The 19,616-nt window shown below is 47.7% G+C and overlaps 1 protein-coding gene across 2 annotated transcripts in view; it reads right to left on the reverse strand.

Moving 5' to 3' along the window:
- The window catches only part of LOC134958391 (IgGFc-binding protein-like), a 139,762-nt gene that overhangs the window by 15,179 nt on the left and 104,967 nt on the right, over positions 1–19,616 (reverse strand). For both annotated transcript variants that reach the window (XM_063940955.1, XM_063940956.1), the window contains 4 exons: positions 17,395–18,606; positions 11,101–11,303; positions 9,593–9,960; positions 8,874–9,130 (listed from right to left, as the gene is read on the reverse strand). In XM_063940955.1, coding sequence (XP_063797025.1) covers positions 8,874–9,130; positions 9,593–9,960; positions 11,101–11,303; positions 17,395–18,606 — 2,040 coding nt within the window. The remainder of the gene's footprint in view (positions 1–8,873; positions 9,131–9,592; positions 9,961–11,100; positions 11,304–17,394; positions 18,607–19,616) is intronic.

Consider the following 19,616-nt stretch of genomic DNA (forward strand, 5'->3'; position numbering starts at 1 on the left):
TCATTATGTATTGGTATTTGCATTTACGCCATGCTGAGTGTATGAGATTAGTGTGAGATCAGGGCCGGATTCACTGTTAGGCAACCTAGGTGTCCCCGGCTGTGCCTGTCTCTCTGCCCCACATGTGAAATCTGGATGCTGCTGCTGAGCCGCACACGCTGGAGGTGAGCACCGATCTCCCCCTCTGATCACATCACAAGGCGCACATCTCTGTGCCCCAACCCTGCCATGTGTGCTGCGGATCGCTGCCCGTCGTCTGTGCACTGCAGCAGTCAGTACACCATCTACCCGCTTCCTCCGTGTCTACACCTCTATTGGTCCATCCCTTCTCCCTTATTAACAGCTGCAGCCCGCTGCCACACATATGGGGTCATTCCGAGTTGATCGCTCGCTAGCTGTTTTTAGCAGCCGTGCAAATGCCATGCCGCCTCCCACTGACAGTGTATTTTAGCTTAGCAGAAGTGCGAACGAAAGGATTGCAGAGCGGCGGCAATGTTTTTTTGTGCAGTTTTAAAGTAGCTCAATACCTACTCAGCGCTTGCGATGACTGCAGACTAATCAGTCCCTGTTTTGACGTCACGAACACGCCCTGCGTTCCGCCAGCCATGCCTGCGTTTTTCCTGGCACGCCTGCGTTTTTTCGATCATTCTCTGAAAACGGTCAGTTGACACCCAGAAACGCCCACTTCATGTCAACCACTCTGCGGCCAGCAGTGCAACTGAAAAGCTTTGCTAGACCCTGTGTGAAACTACATCGGGCGTTGTAAAAGTACTTTGCGTGTGCGCATTACGCTGCATATGCAGACGTGCCTTTTTTAGCCTCATTGCTGCACAGCGAACGAATGCAGCTAGCGATCAACTCGCAATGACCCCCTGGTCCACACAGTGACAGTGTCACACCCACGATAAGTGCACTGATCTCAGCAACTGAGCTGTGCGGCTGCATGTGTGAGCAGCAGCGGAACCAAGTGCCGGAGATCCCTGCTACTTTGGCTATGCAGTGGCAGCAGCACTGTCCAGCCTGTATAGCCACAGCTGCACGGCCTCTAGCTTCCTCGCTGTTGGCTTCTCCTTACACTATAGTATAGCAGAAATGGGCTGAGGGACCCGCTCCTCATCCTCTGAAGGCCACACGGTGGCTGCGGGAACCAGCTGAATGAGAATCAGGCTAGTAAGGCTGGGGCTACACATAGCGTCCAAGCGGGTTCCGTTGAACGGGACCCGCTTGGCCGGGAGGGGGATTTTGTGTGCACACGGATGCCGCAGAATGCCGCAGAACAGGATCCGGCCAGTGACACACAGGATTTCAATAGAACACAGTGCATAGCCGCACTGTGTGAACACATACATTGAAATGGATGTGTTCTCATTGAAATCCCGCCGTCCTGTCATCCGGCCCCACCGCAGCATGCTGCTTTTGGATCTGACGGCGGCGGGTCTGCCGCACATGTGTGGGTGCAGTCTCCTTGCGGGCCAAGCGGGTCCCGCTGAATGGGACCCGCTTGGCCACTATGTGTGGCCCCAGCCTAAGTGTTGTAACCCCCGGGGGAGAGTCCAATTATCAGCATCAGCACACAGTGAAATGTGACCCATTTATTATTCACAGTAGATAGTGACATTGAGGAGGAATAACAGCTCCCAGCACACACTGTATTTTGGTTGAACCCATCATTTGAAGGGTCGCTAGCTATTGCAGTTTTTTCTTTTCCTTGCTACTACCACTTCAGGCCAGGGACGTGCAGTCAGGGGAGGCAGGGGAGGTAGGAGGCAGTGCCTACCCTGTCATAATGATTAAAATAATAAAAAGAAGATATTTATAGCACAGAGTCTGTGATAAGTATCTTTATTTATTATTTAAATAATTTCCCCCCTGTGAAAATGTTGGGCTGGGAGGCAGCGGGAGAGGTGCATCCCGCTGCTAACATTAATGCCTGGGCAGGGGGCAGGGCGAAGCAATGGGCTGTAAAAGCCCATTGAAAAAGTACAGAGAAGCAGCACTACAGGTGCCTCAATAACAGGCAATGAATGCACGTCCCTGTCAGTCCCCCAGATGTGATTGGCCCAGCGGATCCAGTGCTTGATCCGCTATCCAATCACTAGCGAGCCGCATGCTAATCCCCCCCTTCTCTGCTGCAGCCGGCACCGCTGACTGACATTAGAGGTCATAAGTGACCCCATTGGCTCCCATAGTAGAGAGGAGGCATCAACCAGGAGCCGGCGGCCGGAGACGGAGGGCAGCGCAGCAGGAGCGGTAAGTATTGTGTGTGTGTTTTTTTTATTTTTTTTATGTGTGTGTATTTTGGGCACTGGCACAGTTAGGGGAAACAGTTACTGGGGGCACTGACACAACTACAGGGGCACAACTAATGGGGGCACTGGCACAGCTACAGGGGTCACAACTGCTGGGGGCACAGCTACAGGGGTCACAACTGCTGGGGGCACAGCGACAGGGGGCACAGCGACAGGGGTCACAACTGCTGGGGGCACAAATAATGGGGGCACAGCTACAAGGGGCACAACTACTGGGGGCAAAGCTACAGGCAGCACAGCTAGGGGGCACAGCTACAGAAGGCACAGCGACTGGGGGCACAACTACAGGGGTCACAACTACTCGGGGCACTGCTACAAGGGCACAGCTACAAGTGACACAGCTACTGGGGGCAAAGCTACAGGGGGCACAGCTACAAGGGACACAGCGACTGGGGGCACAACTACTGGGGGCAAAGCTACAGGGGGCACAGCTACAAGTGACAAAGCTACTGGGGCAAAGCCACAGGGGGCACAGCTACAAGGGGCACAGCAACTGGGGGCAGAACTTCAGGGGTCACAACTACTTGGGACACTGCTAAAGGGGGCACAGATATAAGGGGCACAGCTACAAGGGGCAGAGCTAGGGGGCACAGCTACTGGGCTCACAACTATTTGGGGCACTGCTACAGGGGGCACAGCTACAGCAGTCACAGCAACTGGGGGCACAATTACAGGGGTCACAACTACTGGGGGCACAGCTACTGGGTGCACGGCTACAAGGGGCATAGTGACTGGGGTCACAACTATAGGGGTCACAACTACTCTAGGCACTGCTACTGGGGGCACTGCTACAGGGGTCACAACTACTGGGGACACAGCCACTGGGGGCACAGCTACTGGGGGCACTGCTACTGGGAGCACTGTTACTGGGGGCACAACGACAGGGGTCACAACTACAGGGGTCACAACTACTGGGGGCACTGCTACTGGGCTCACAACTACTAGGGACACTGCTACTGGGGGCACAGCTACAGGGGTCACAACTACTGGGGGCACAGCTACTGGGCTCACAACTATTGGGGGCACTGCTACAGGGTGCACAGCTGCTGGGGGCACAACTACTGGGGGGCAAACAGCCGGCCCTAACCAATATGATGCCCTAGGCAAGATTTTGGCTGGTGCCCCCTAGCACCACCGATGGTTACGCCTCTGACCTTGCACCTCTTTCCCAGCACCATCACCCCTCACCCATAGCAGTCCTTATTTTGGTGTTTGTACCCCCTATATTTTAAATAGGAACAGTTTGCACATTTGGCCCCACAGCCCAAAAAGGGGTGTGTTTTTGCTGGCAAGGGGCATGGCCACACAATAGTAACTCCAATTCCAATTAGGCCACACAGTACTGCAACTTAATTCACTTTTTATCATGCGATAGTGTCCATAATTCATATTACATCCCACAGTAGTATCACTTTACCTTATAAACGTTACTCCTCACAGTAGAGCCCCATATTCACATTACATCACACTGAATTGCTCTTTATTCATATTAGATGACACAGTAGTGCCCTTTCTATACGCAATGACACATAGTAGAGCACCTTATACACATAATGCCACACATTAGTAATGTATTTATACACAATTTCACACAGTAATGCCCCTTACACATATGAGACACATTAATGTCCTTATAAACATATTGTGCCTTACACATTATGACAACCTTTATTAATGCCCTTTTACACATAATGTCCCTTTCACATATGCCGAACATTATTAATGCCCTTATACACATAATGACACACATAGTGCCCCCTACAAATTTGCTGCACATTATGAGTGCCCCTATACACATAATGACACACATACAGTAGTACCCTGTTACACATATGCTGCACATTATTAATGCCCTTATACACATAATGACACACATAGTGCCCCTTTCACATATGCCGAACATTATTAATGCCCTTATACACATAATGACACACATAGTGCCCCCTACAAATTTGCTGCACATTATGAGTGCCCATATACACATAATGACACACATACAGTAGTACCCTGTTACACATATGCCGCACATTATTAATGCCCTTATACACATAATGACACACATGGTGCCCCCTACACATTTGCTGCACATGGGCCCTCATTCCGAGTTGTTCGCTCTGTAAATTTCATCGCATCGCAGCGATTTTCCGCTTCGTGCGCATGCGCAATGTCCGCACTGCGACTGCGCCAAGTAAATTTGCCATGAAGTTAGGATTTGTACTCACGGCTTTTTCTTCACTCAGGCGATCGTAGTGTGATTGACAAGAAATGGGTGTTTCTGGGCGGAAACTGTCCGTTTTATGGGCGTGTGGGAAAAAATGCTACCGTTTCCGGAAAAAACGCAGGAGTGGCTGGAGAAACGGGGGAGTGTCTGGGAGAACGCTGGGTGTGTTTGTGACGACAAACCAGGAACGACAAGCACTGAACTGATCGCAGATGCCGAGTAAGTCGGAAGCTACTGCTAAGAAGTTTGTAATCGCTATATTGCGAATACATCGTTTGCAATTTTAAGATGCTAAGATTCACTCCGAGTAGGCGGCGGCTTAGCGTTAGCAACTCTGCTAAAATCGCCTTGCGAGCGAACAACTCGGAATGACCTCCATTATTAGTGCCCCTATACACATAATGACACACATACAGTAGTACCCTGTTACACATATGCCGCACATTATTAATGCCCTTATACACATAATGACACACATAGTGCCCCTTACACATATGTTGCACATTATTAATGCATTTTTACATGCCACACATAATGCTCCTTACACATATTCTGAACACTACTGCACAACCAACCCACTCACATGCACACAGCACTCACACTGCCACTAACACTGTGACCTCTGCCTCTGCTTGGATACAGATGTGTCCTCATAAATCTTGCATCAATGCTAACGTCGGGCACCTTTTTTTAAATGAAAATGCATCTTATTTGCATTGCTATGTGACTAGGATGCACAAGCAGCTTCTGCTGATTAAACTGATATGCAGCATGCCTATATACTGTGCGATACTGTGGCTGTATCTGCATATGAAATGCTACACACAGAATACAGGCATGACACATATCATTTTAATCAGCAGAAGCTACTGATGCCCTAGGCATATCAAATGCCCTAGGCAATTGCCTAGTTTGCCTATGCCTGATGGCCGGCCCTGGGGGCAAATCTACTGAGGGTACAGCTACAGGGGGGCACAAGTACAAAGAGATAACTGTGGCCAAGCCCCTTCCCTATGAAGAAGCCACACCCTGATCTACAAGGTTTAGAACCGGCCCTGTGTCCATTAACCCTAGGCGGCGCTGGAGGCGGAAGCAGCGGCGCCTGTGTGCCAGAGACTGAGTTCGGTGGCCGGGTAGGAAACCCCCCCTCGTTTTTCCTCCGGTGCGGCGCATGTATGCGGTGGCTGGGTAGGAATCCCCCACCCCCCTCATTCCTCCTCCGGCGCCTGCTCCGTCCTTCAAGCCATCAGCAGCACTCTCCCCTGTCTGTGCTAATGTCCTCCCGCATCAGTGAGTGCATAATATTCATTCATCTCTCTCTCTCTCTCTCTCTCTCTCTCTCTCTCTCTCTTCCTGTGGATTACTTTGTTTGCAAGTATAATTTTCATTTTTACAGGTACCCCTATTGGATTCTACTGGACAAGTGGACGTGATCGGCGGGGGATGTAGGTAAGTGTGTGTAAGTGTGTTTTAATGAATTTTTACTTTCACAGTGTGTGAGTTGTGTTTTTATTTGGGTATTTTTTTGTTGTAGAACTTCAGGTACCATCGAGACCGTTATTTCCCCGTATGCTGGTAATTGAGGTTCTCCAAGTAGCAGCAAGCGGGGGAGGACTCCTCCAGGGTACCCCGGCCAGGGGTGACTAGTTGGGGGGTAATGCCACGGCCGCAGGGACCTACATAAATGAGTCCCCCAGCTGTGGCATTATGTCCATGGCTAGTGGAGCCCGGTGCTGGTTTTAAAAATACGGGGGATCCCTACATCTTTTGTCCCCCATATTTTTGGAACCAGGACCGGACTAAGAGCCCGGTGCTAGTTGTCTAAATACGGGGAACCCCTGTCCAATTTTTTTTCCCAGTTTTTAAACAACCAGGACCGGCTCAAAGAGCCCGAGGCTGGTTATACTTAGAAGGGGGGACCTCGTGCATTTTTTTTTACATTTTTTTACCCATTCAGACCCTTATTTATTAAGTTAATGGAAGCCCTGGACAACAAAATTGCATTCATGTCCTCCTCCCACTCCCTTCCCAATCCCAAACATTCTTTTATTTTTATTTTTCTATAAAAATGTACAATATATCACAAATATGATGAGCAGGCAGGCAGTGGGCATTGGCGGCATCGGACTGAGATGCAAATTAGTGGTGGAAGGGCTGGGTCAGTTTATGGTGGGCGAGTTTGTAAGCCATTGGTGGTGGGAGTCGGCATCGGCTCAGAGGCAGTAGCGGGCATTGGCTCGGCGGTGGTAGGGGTCATCGGCAGGATTCGGCGGACATTATGGCTGTAGTACCTCACCAGCCACTGATCTCACTGCACGCCACTGCTTCAGACCCTCTCTTTGTCCCTCCACATCCCTCATATGTCTCTCTCCCCATCTTGCTCTTACTTCCCCCACCTCTCGCTCTCTTTTCCCCATGTCTCTACCTCTCCGCCACATCTCTTGCTGTCCCCCACATATCTCAGTTTCCCCAACACATCTTTTCTCCTCCATGTGTCTCTCTTCCCCCCTTCTCTTCCCATTGTCTCTCTCTCCATCTCCAGTGTGGTGTAACATGTAAAGGGCATTATGGTGTGTGGAGTAATATGTAAAGGGCAGTGCGTAATGTGTTAGGGGCATTACGGTGTGGCATAATGTGTAAGGGGCATTACAGTGTGGTGCATAATGTGTAAGGGGCATTACGGTGTGCAGTATTATGTGTAAGGTACATTACAGTGTGGTACATAATGTGTAAGGGGCATTACGTATGCGGTATGTGTAAGGGGCATTACAGTGTGGTGCATAATGTGTAAGGGGCATTACGGTGTGCAGTATTATGTGTAAGGTACATTACAGTGTGGTACATAATGTGTAAGGGGCATTACGTATGCGGTATTATGTGTAAGGAGCATTACAGTGTGGTGCATAATGTGTAAGGGGCATTACGGTGTGTTGCGTAATGTGTAAGGGGCATTACTGTGTGGTGCGTAATGTGTAAAGGGCATTACTGTATGGTGCGAAACGTGTAAGGGGCATTATGGTGTGCGGTGTAATGTGTAAAGGGCATACTATAAGGAGGAAAAATTACAAATAATGTAAGGGGCATGAATCAGAAACAAAAATATACAGTAGTGCTATGGAGTGTTTTAATAAGGGGACCTCAAACTGTTATGTTGCCTAGGGCCCCATGAGGTCTAAATCCGTGTCTGTGTGAGATAGGCGTCCCCCCAACATACACATAACTCAGAATAGGATGCAACTCTATACTCCCACGACACACAAAACATTTTTTTTGCATGTATTCGCATTACTGGCGCCCATTTGCCACCCATTAATGCCCTTCTAGTGGCTGCAGAGAAATGACACAGAATTGCTGGGAGATCAGCAAAGATGTGTATGTTCACTACAGCTTATGCAGAGCAGATGCAGGCACACACGTAGGTGGGTGTGACTCAGAATCAGACATTGGCAGCTGTGTTGCTGGGAATATCGCCTCCACCGGATCAATTCAAAAACAATATAAATAGTTGACCACGTTGGACCCATATCTGAGATTGTATTTCTGTTTCTATTTGTTGCATGTCTGTTGCTAGACTGCATGTAGTATGTCTGTATGTTGCATGTCTGTTAGACTGCATGTTACATGTCTGTATGTTGTATGTCTGTTGCATGTCTGTTTGTTGCATGTCTGTTGTTAGACTGCATGTTGTATGTCTTCTTGTTGCATGTCTGTTTGCTCCAAGTCTGTTGCTAGACTGCATATAGTATGTCTGTTTGTTGCATGTCTGTTGTATGTCTGCTTGATGCAAGTCTGTTGCTAGACTGCAGGGGTAATTCAGACCTGATCGTAGCAGCAAATTTGTTAGCAGTTGGGCAAAACACGCTGCTGTGTGCTGGGCTGCATTGTGGCCAGTGAGGTGCTTAAAATACCTTTATTTTCAGTATTTTTGTCTAAGGGAACATGACCACGGCTCCTGTGATTAGGCCATGCCCCTTGAAAAGTACCTGGGCCCAGCCTGGTTCTTGACTGCCCTGTGTATATTGTATGTCTGTTTGTTGCATGTCTGTAATGTCTTTCTTATGTCTATTTGTTGCATGTTTTTGCTGCAAGTCTCTATGTAGCATGTCTATATATTTCACATGTCTGATTGTGGTCTGTCTGTCTATTGAATGTCTGTTGCATGTCTGTATGTTTTATGTTGGTTTGATGTACAGTATGTATGTATGTTATATCTCTGTTTGGACACTATTGCCACTGAACTACTTTGTTTTGGTGGCTGGGAATTGGATATTTATGGGTTATGTAGACAGATACCACAAGACGGGCACAAATCAAATTTAAGAAATGTACTAGAACTTACTCACCAGACTTAAACAGAATAGGTCCCTGAGATAGCCTGGCTGAGTTTCGCTGTCTGTCAGAGCTGTGGGTATCACGCCGGTGTCTCCGCATGTTGCATCCTTGTGTACAGTGGTTTGGAGAAGTTTCATTGTGACAGATGATGACGTTGCAGGTCAGATAAACCTCCTGGAAGTCGTAAAACCTAAATACATGGACACTGAAGCGTTGTAGCCTGTGGTCTGAGACTGGGTGAGTCTGCAAGGTAGAGTCGCTGGAACACCTGAGAACAAGAAGAGATACAATGTCATGAAAAAACATCATCTGGTAGGGCATGCTGGTACTTGTAGTTCCACCACAGTGAGACTGCCTATCTCTGCTATAAAATAATACAATTATATTTCCCTTACATTGGTCTGTCTTCACCTTTCTTCATTAAACTCTTTACAAGGATATAGCCCTTCTCACCGTGTCTTCCCATGGGAAATACAAGCACATTGGGCGCACCTAGTCTCACCCGGCTACGCCTAGCTGCTGCAATTCCCACTCAATACATTCCAAGCGTGGCTACATCTGTACCTCCAACCTGACTTAGCAATGTCACATTATGGATGTGGGGCCACTTTATGGATCAGTTTACTACTGCTAATGATGTCATCAGTTTAGTGTACCCACCAGAACATGGCAATATCACGCATATTCTGCTCAACATGTTGTATGAAGTCTACATGTATGTAATAATTACCCGTGCTGGATGAGATTGTATGTCCGCTCTGTATCCTCCAGTGACGGGGAAGCCCTGCAGTTTTCTGCCAGTATCTGTATCCCCGTTTCACCTGAATCCACTCTGAACTCCACGTGTAGATGACCATGGATGTCAACCGCATAAGGATACCTGGTAATCAGGTTGGTAAAGTCGCTGTTCTGATAGAGCTTCAGGGACACGTTATAGTGACTCTTATAGACCACGTCTGTGACTTTAGGGTGAAAGTGGAACCCAAGGGTCTCATTGGTTTCTATTTCACACCTCACTGGGATCTCAATGCGGTGTACTCTGGTCTCTGGGATTGTTCCGTAGATGGTATTTACATAGTATGTCTTCCCATCTTCAATCTGTGGAAGCATCCAGATAGTAGGAGGTTATATATTATTGTAGTGTGCAGAGAATGGCATTAATGTAATATTAAAGGTGTCTGTACATCTAATACAGTGATTTCCATATTCTAACATTAATTTTACCTTCCCATATTTATCAAATCAATTTTCTGGGAAATCCCTTGTAAAAAATGTTTTTTGGATGATCAACACAAAATGTCAATATCTCCAACATTTAATAAGAGATATCTGATGTGGTTCCTCCATTTCTATGGGGGCTACTAAATTGAGAAAATATTCAACAGCTTGGCACTGATAGTGAATCTTTAAATGGCTTTAGCCAGTCTATGGACTATGTTATACAAAGTTTTCTAGAGAGGGATCCAAGGTCGCCCACCCCCCAGTGATCTACACATCCACACTAATGCATTAGCGCAGCTGGGGTCTGATACCAGAAGAATGGTGCTCACATTAGAGATCACTTTACGTTTACTTATGGCAGGAATGGGTGCCCACCAGGATTATGTGATTATTGGTAATTCTGCCAATACCTCAGTTCTTATTGCCACAACATGTGGTGATAAAGAATTATAAATATCGGCACCAATATTGGAATAATGGTAAATGTGTCCCTAATGCTCTTGTGGAACTGTGTCTGTAGCCTCCAATATTGTGGGTGTGATGTACTAAACAGAAAATACTGTAAAACCCCCGTTTACAGCATTTTCCGAATGTACTAAATGCTGGACAGCGGGGCACAGCCGCGGAGGGGAACACCAGCTTTTGTTGGCATCATCCCAAAGAAGCCTATGGACTTCTATCCACAGCGCTGGTGTGAAGGATCCGGCCGGATCCCCAACAGCATGCCCCACGGCTGCCCAGTCACGCTTTGCATGCTCAGAACGACTCCCGAGTCATAAACCCAGAAGTCCAAGGCCCACCGGAGATCGCAAAGGACAACTCTTATCAAAGGAGCTGTCCTTCGCTATACCAACCACATATCTTAGGCATATGCAATTGGAATTGGTGCAATAGGTGGCGATGTCAATTAGTATAACCCGCCCTGTATCTCCAGAGAAGTAGCAAATAAAAAGCTAGAGGTTAAGGCTAGAATAACTCAGCAATAAAAGCAATTGCTGGTAGTACAGTAAATCTCACCAGGACATCAGATCCACATCTACTGAACGGTATTTTAATGAGAGTGACATCTCCCTTCAGCTCCGCCTTGCACAGAGGGTCTTCCAGGTGGATATCAGATGCATCGAGATTGGCCTCAGTCACCAAGCTGAGGGGTAGATGGTATTCAGCTACATGAGAGAGACAGCTTAGTGTGCCCTCAGGTTTATGGTCTTCTGTTGGTGCTGGGGATAGTTCATTTGACAAAAAAAAAAAAGACATTTCCCACATTAATAACTACAGTAAGTGCATATTTCAGTGGTTGCTCACACTCTAATAACATGAATGATTTTCTACTACTGTACATGCAGTTCCTGCAGCTTCTGCTAAATATATCAACGTATTAATTTCTGTTTCTGGCTTAAATATATGCTTTACAGTCAGAGGCGGATTGGCCATAGGGTCTACAGGGAAGATTCCCGGTGGGCCGACGCACCCGTGGGGCCTGTTTTGTTTGAGGACATGGGGTCCTTTTTATAGACATAGGGGGTAATTCTGAGTTGATCGCAGCAGCAAGAAAGTTAGCAACTGGGCAAAACCATGGCCCTCATTCCGAGTTGTTCGCTCGGTATTTTTCATCGCATTGCAATGAAAATCCGCTTAGTACGCATGCGCAATGTTCGCACTGCGACTGCGCCAAGTATCTTTGCTATGAAGAAAGTAATTTTACTCACGGCTTTTTCATCGCTCCGGCGATCGTAATGTGATTGACAGGAAATGGGTGTTACTGGGCGGAAGCACGGCGTTTTATGGGCGTGTGGCTGAAAACGCTACCGTTTCCGGAAAAAACGCAGGAGTGGCCGGAGAAACGGTGGGAGTGCCTGGGCGAACGCTGGGTGTGTTTATGATGTCAACCAGGAACGAAAAGCACTGAACTGATCGCACAGGCAGAGTAAGTCTGAAGCTACTCTAAAACTGCTACGAGGTTTGTGATCGCAATATTGCGAATACATCGGTCGCACTTTTAAGAAGCTAAGATACACTCCCAGTAGGCGTAGGCTTAGCGTGTGTAACTCTGCTAAAATCGCCTTGCGAGCGATCAACTCGGAATGAGGGCCAATGTGCACTGCAGGGGAGGCAGATATAACATGTGCAGAAAGCGTTAGATTTGGGTGTGTTATTTTATTTCTGTGTAGGGTAAATACTGGCTGCTTTATTTTTTACACTGCAAATCAGATTGCAGATTGAACACACCACACCCAAATCTAACTTTCTCTGCACATGTTATATCTGCCTCCCCTGCAGTGCACATGGTTTTGCCCAACTGCTAAAAAATTTCCTGCTGCGATCAACTTGGAATTACCCCCATAATGAATAAGATGCAAAATAATTTGCATATATGAAAATTACTTTGCCACTTAGCCTTTGATTGCAGATGATCTAGTGTAGGGGTGGGCAAAATACGGCCCGCGGGCCGGATGCGGCCCGCAAACCGATCCTGCCCGGCCCACTGCCTCCCACCAGCAAGCAATGACAAGCGGCCCGACCAGCTGAGCTGCTTGTCATTGCTATGCACTGCAGTACCTCCAAGCTGCCAGCGGCGCCTCTCTCCCCTGCTGCTGCTGCGTTGTAGCAGCCTCCTCCTCCCGCCTCCAGACTCCCCAGTGACAACGGCTGTGTTCAGCCGAAAAGGGGGCGGGCTACGTGCCGATCAAGGGGCGAGGCTACACGGGACCTCAGGGGGCGGAGCTACACGGGACAAGAGCCAGACTGCTGCAGATCCATCCTTCCTGCCACTGCCAGCCAGATCAGTAAGTTAATGGGAAAAGTGAGTGAGAGAAAGTGTGTGTGTGTGTATATATATATATATATATATGTGAGAGTGTGTGTGTGTATTTGTGTGTGCGGACAGTGCCGTCAGACTGTTTTTAGGTTGGAGGGAGAGATCTTTAGCTCTCGCTGTACCAAACCCTCCAGTGTTCTGTCACCGTATCACCCCCCCCCCCCCCGCGTTCTGTCACTGTGTCACAACCCCCGTGTTCTGTCACCGTGTCACCCCCCCGTGTTCTGTCACCGTGTCACCCCCACCGTGTTCTGTCACCGTGTCACCCCCCCGTGTTCTGTCACCGTGTCACCCCCCCCCCCGCGCGTGTTCTGTCACCGTGACACTCCCCCCGTGTTCTGTCACTGTGTCACCCCCCCCGGTGTTCTGTCACTGTGTCACCCCCATGGTGTTCTGTCACTGTCACCCCCCGTGTTCTGTCACTGCCACCCCCCCCCCATGTTCTGTCACAGTGTCACACCCCCGTGTTCTGTCACCATGTCACCCCCCTGTGTTCTGTCACTGTCACCCCCCCCGTGTTCTGTCACTGTCAACCCCCCCGTGTTCTGTCACTGTCACCCCCCCCCGTGTTCTGTCACAGTGTCACACCCCCGTGTTCTGTCGTTCTGTCACCATGTCACCCCCCTGTGTTCTGTCACTGTCACCCCCCCGTGTTCTGTCACTGTCAACACCCCCGTGTGCTGTCACCGTGTCACCCCCACCGTGTGCTGTCACCGTGTCACCCCCACCGTGTTCTGTCACCGTGTCACCCTCACCGTGTTCTGTCACTGTGTCACACACCCCGTGTACTGTCACCGTGTCACCCCCATGGTGTTCTGTCACTGTCAACCCCACCGTGTTCTGTCACCGTGTCGCCCAGAGGCCCGGAGCGCACTCGGTACTATTACACCCCCCCCCCCCCCCCTTCCCGCTCAAGCAGTGTGGTGCCCAAAAGGGGAGTGGCTTAATTTGAAAGGGGCGTGTCCTGGTGGGTCTTTTCTCTTTCGCTTCGGGGGCATGTCCAGCTTACTCGAAGATGCTGGCTGCCCCCAGAGACTGGACTGTGTGTGTGCCGGCTCTTATCTGTGACCCCTCGTGTTCTGTCACTGTGTCACACTCCCCGTGTCCTATCACTGTGTCACACCTTTCCCCAGGGGCCATAAGACACTGGATAATTTGTTTGCAGCGCAATAATATAATAAAATATTAATGTGTAAAAGGGTACCTTCCGTACTGTGTAAAAGGGAGCTCTACCTGCTGTAATGTGTGTTAGTGGCGCAATTTGAATAATGGAGACTATTGTGCAGCCTAATACGAATCTGTATTATTTTTTGTCCACACTCCTTCCACATGAAGCCACGTCCCTATATTTTTGGCAAGTGGGGGGAGCTGCTATTTTGTGTGTGGCCCTCGCATACTGACAGGAAATGTCAAGTGGCCCCTCAGCTGAAATAATTGCCCACCCCTGATCTAGTCTAGTGTATGCTCTGTCTGCCTGCTTGGCTGACATATAAGATTGAGTGAATAGTGATTGGGATACGGTTGGTGTAATAAGAAAGAAAATCTATCTTTCTAAAGAATGATATAGTTTCCTAAATTCTGAAGGTATATCATATAGTGTGCTCATCATATTTAATTTTATTTATTTTTAACTTCCCCCTTGATGCTGGACATGAACACTATCTGGAAAGTCTTGGGGGGAGGGTGCTGCTGCCATGGCCCATGGGTAGACCTTACACCTCTGGTGCTGCCCATGTGGGGCCACTAGTACAAATTTTTCCAGGGCCGCTTTTTGTTCCCAATCCGCCCCTGTTTACAGTCATGTCTTTATATGAGCTGGGAGTAATATGTTTCCAAACCCCAATATAAGGACCATTAAACCTAAATGCACTAATAACATTTGCATAGTAAATCTATCAGTAGCTCATACCGTACATTTTAGAAAGCAAAACAGGCAGAAAGATTCCCTCCCATAATCTATCCAAGCCACACACCCAATATACTGAAGCCACACCCAGATGCAGCACATATAGCAACAGTATAATGAAACCACACCCCTTTCTGAGTCTGAGAATTGAGGGGGTTCTGCCAAAAAAGGGACTATGGGGCACTATGGTGGCTTATTGGAAAAAGGAGTATATGAGAAATTGGTTTTGCGGGCACGCTTGGCTTCCCACAGGTTACTATTCCAAATACTTGGTGACATGGACCCAGGGGATTATGGGAAAGGTCATCTCCATGAAGGGTAACTAGATGCTACCCTCACAGATAGCCTGTTTGTGACTGTTAAGTCTGCCTCCTCTGTCTCCATAATAACTGCTCCTGTCTCTGTAGCTCCTGCCTATCTCTGCCACCCTCTCTATACAGCTTCTGTCCCACTCTGACTGCTACATGTTTCATTCTGTCGATCTAGTATCTCCCTCTATCTCTGCCCATCATCTGTCCCCATCTTTCTCTGCCCATCTTCTGCACCATACTTGCCTATTCTCCCGAAATGGCCGGAGGCTCCCGAAAATGGGGTTGTGCTCCCGGCCTCCCGGAAGAGTGGGCAGGTCTCCGGCTGGACCCCCCAAACCCAAGTCCCCTGCGGTTACCCGTAGTTGACGCTGCCCGGCTGGGGGTCCGATGATGCGATTCATGCAGATGACGTGACTCTGCTGCCACGGCCAGCGCCCACCCACATTCATCATCACTATCCCATGCCACACCCACTCACGCAGCAGCTGCGTCTCCCCATTTGCCGTCCTGGCTGCCTCCTCCCAGAGGAGGCAGCAAAAATATCGGCATGTTTGATCTGCACCCGTCTCTATGCCCAGAATGTGCCTCTGCCTCTCTCAAATGCCGAACCAGTGACTGTTTTGCCTGTTTACCTGTTCATAAGAACACTAATACCCCTTTTCCACTATCGAGCACGGGTCGCAGCCGGGAGCCTGACACGGGAGCTGCCCCCTGCTGCGACCCGTGCTCGGTCCCTTTCCCATTAGCAGTCACAACCCGCCAAATGCCGGGTTGGTGACGCTTCTAGTGACACGGCAGGGGCGGCGCAGGGAGATCACATGATCTCCCAGCGCCGCCTTCCCTATGCACTGTGAACGGGAGCCGTGTCACCTCGACACGGCTCCCGTTCACACTAGACAGCTAGCCGGGTTGAACACGTGTTCAACCCGGCTAGCTACCAGGGTAGGATTCCCGGATCACTTGATCCGGGTTTACCCTTTTCCACTTGCAAAAAACATGGGTAAATGCGCGCCCCCGTGCATTTACCCGTGTTTTTTGAGCTAGTGGAAAAGGGGTATAAAGTATGGGGTAACAACTGCTGTGCTTCTGTATTCACTCATTACAGACTTTACTATATACAGTCTATACAATGGAGAACACCCACTTCCCAGCATTCCCCATGAAGTGTCAGGATTTCATATCAAATCAGGAGTGTCTTCAAATATCTAATGCAATAACATCACAGTGAGATGGTGTATTGGTAGCAGTTGTAGCACATCCATACTTACAGTTATATGGACTGGTCATGGAGTGGAGCTTGTGCCTGATTCAGAAGTGGATGAATTGCCATCACTGCTGCTTACATAGAAGTAGCAGCGATAGAGCTAATATGGTAATGCTGCCGGGGGCGTCACACCTCCTGCTGCATTACCGATAAGAACTGCATACTATGACACAGTATTGGATCATCTCTGGTGTGACCCCTGGTGTCGCACAAGCCAGCCACCGCATCTACTGCAAAGAGGCCACAAAAGGCCTTGCATGGAGCGTGGTGGTATACAGCTCACCAGCAGATGACTGTAGCTGCTTAGTGGGTAGCAGTGTGGATGCAAGCAGTGCCAGGTTTGGTGGCCATCTTGGTTAGTGAATGAAGCCTCCCTGTAGGAACCAATATGGACACCTTCATTAGTCCTCTTTAGAAGGTTTGATAAATCTAACCCTTGGGTGTTTTTCTAATCCCTTATACCAACAATTATACATGTAAATGGGTTATGAGCACTTTAAAGGTCATATTCAATTGTGTACAAATTTTTGAAAAACCCAGCAGTGCAGGGTTTTTCCCACAGCCGCTGGGTTTTCCTGTTCAATTAATGGAGGGAAAATGAGCAACAGTGATTTCTCATAGAAATGACGGCATTTATTTTCTAACAACCCCAGAGCTAGTTAGATTTTTTTCCTAAAATCGTTATTTTTAGAATAAATTGACAGGACTTTCTCTGGAACTCCTGTAGGATCCCCCCACCACCATGACTAAAGAAACAATTTCAGACAATTTGTTTTAATTGGATACTGGGAGCATGCATACCTTCAGTAATCCAAAAATTGGGCACGAGGTTCACAAGATTTTTTGCGGGCAAAACCTCACCACTAATTGGAAACCCCTTTAAAAGACAACTATTTATAATTTTATTACACATTGATATATTTAGGCCATGTCAGCATATGCCCAAATTATATTTTTCCCTGGATGTGCCAGCATAAGTATATGGGCAGAAGAGAAAATAAGTTGTCATTACCTGCATATATTGCTTCCTGTCCCATTGAGTATCCATAGGAAACATAGTTCTCAATTCCAAAAACATAGATTGTAAAAGGCATTGACTCATGATATATTTCATGTTGTCCATCAGTTTTACCCAAAGAGACTTCCCAAGCATGGAATCCACTGAAAGATTTCAATGAAACGCTGTATGAACTGATCTGGCGGTGGTCCAGGTAGAACCCATCAGATGCAGATGCCTGGGATACAATCAGGAGGAAGTTGTAGTATCTTGCCTGTGTTACAAATCTGTAATACAACCTTGTGACTAATGAGGGTGGGACGTTAGTGATAAAGGGGTCATACATTGTAACTACTCCTGGTATAAAATCTTGGAAGATGTATGTCACCATAATTGGTTTGGTGGACTTAATAGTCATTCCTTTGTCTACAGTGATTTCGATATAGGATCCCTTCTGTAGACTGTGGTGGGTGTCCCCCTTTGGACCATTAATATCCACTGTAGTATCTGAGCTTGTAGATATAATTTTAATGACATCCTTATTGTGGTTCAACAATGGAAACACAGCAAAAAAGCTCCCCCAGTTCTTCACAGGATGTAGCTGCTCGGTCAAGGAATCACACGTATTACTGATCCCAGTAAAGCATTTGTTGCCACTGAAAACAGCCACTGGGGCTGTGGAGGAGACCCTGGTGCCTGTGAGGTCATCTGCACTTTTAAACTGAACGACTTGTTGATACTCAAGTTGAAATGAGAAGGAATCTCCAATGGAGTAGGAGATGCCTTTAAAGGTGATGGACCCAGAGACGGTCACAGTCACCGAGACAACTTCTTCTAGGCTGTTGGCCACGGCAAATTGATTGCCTGTTCTTTGTCCAGTAGTTGATATGTAATACTCTGTTCCCAGGTCTTCAAGACTAAGACAAGCCATGGCGTCAGCAGTAACGCGATGTGTATAGAAAGCAAAGACAGATATGTCAACGTCGGATGTCACCAGCACAGCCTTGGAAGTCTCTTGGCTTTCAGTGATCATATATGTGTAGTCCAAGTCAACCAGTGCACTGCTTTCCCTCTCAATGAACACCGTCTTGCTGAAGTGCGGATTGGACACTGTGACCGTGACTGAGGCTGTCTTATTATATGTCACAAGATACAGCTGGAACGTTGTGTTTGTGGATACTTCAGAGTTTTCCATGAAGGCTGTGATATATGTTCTCTGGGTCTGTCCTGGAGAAAAAAATATAGATATTACACTTTAAATTGCATCTAATGTAAGGGTAATTAAAGCCAGAGCTTCTCTTTAACTATTAAAAGAAAATGACCCAAAATAGAGAAGTTTATATACTGTATACTGTCACAGGCAGAAACGGGATCCGGTCTGGAGATTGACACTGTCTAGGTCGACAATGTTTATGTTGACCACTATAGGTCGACAGTCACTCGGTTGACAGGGTTTGAAGGTCGACAGGGTTTCTAGGTTGACAAGTCAAAAGGTCAACATGAGTTTTTCAAATTTTTCTCTTTTTTTGACCTTTTTCATACTTAACAATCCACGTGAACTACGATTGGAACGGTAAGGGGACACTGTGCACTAATTCAGCTTTCCAGTCACTGTACGCAGAAAACGACACGCACAAAAAAAAAACATGTCGACCTTTTGACCTGTCGACATAGCACACGTCGGCCTAGAAACCCTGTCATTATTCAAACCCTGTCGACATAGTGACTGTCGACCTATAGTGGTCGACCTAAACACTCGATTTGATGATCCACATCCGGCAGAAACACCTGTTATACATGACAAACTACTACAAATGCTAAATGTAATGTCAATATAGACTATCGGACAATTGTCAGTTGCGGGTACTGAGAATGACACTTTTCTTGGCATGGGCTGGATCTAATACAACATTCCTGGCTATGGGAGGTGGAGGGCACATACCCCTCTGTCACATACCTTGAAGAGCCATCTTTGAACTGCTACCAATGGTAGGATATTGTCACTGGATATTCTAGGAGGGCTTGCAGATACTGGGATCCTACCATCCGCTGCAATCTCTCCTGGAATATACTATTTGGTCCATTAACACAAAACACATTTATTCAAGAATTGTTACCAGAAACAACATTCCCATAAGAAGCAGCAGGATGCTGGTTACAAATTCTTGATATCCATGAAGTAGGTGAAACTTTATACAGCTTCTTATCACTTTTATACTGAACTTCATTGGACTTGC

Source organism: Pseudophryne corroboree, chromosome 9 (assembly GCF_028390025.1).
Source record: "Pseudophryne corroboree isolate aPseCor3 chromosome 9, aPseCor3.hap2, whole genome shotgun sequence".
Lineage (NCBI taxonomy): Eukaryota > Metazoa > Chordata > Amphibia > Anura > Myobatrachidae > Pseudophryne > Pseudophryne corroboree.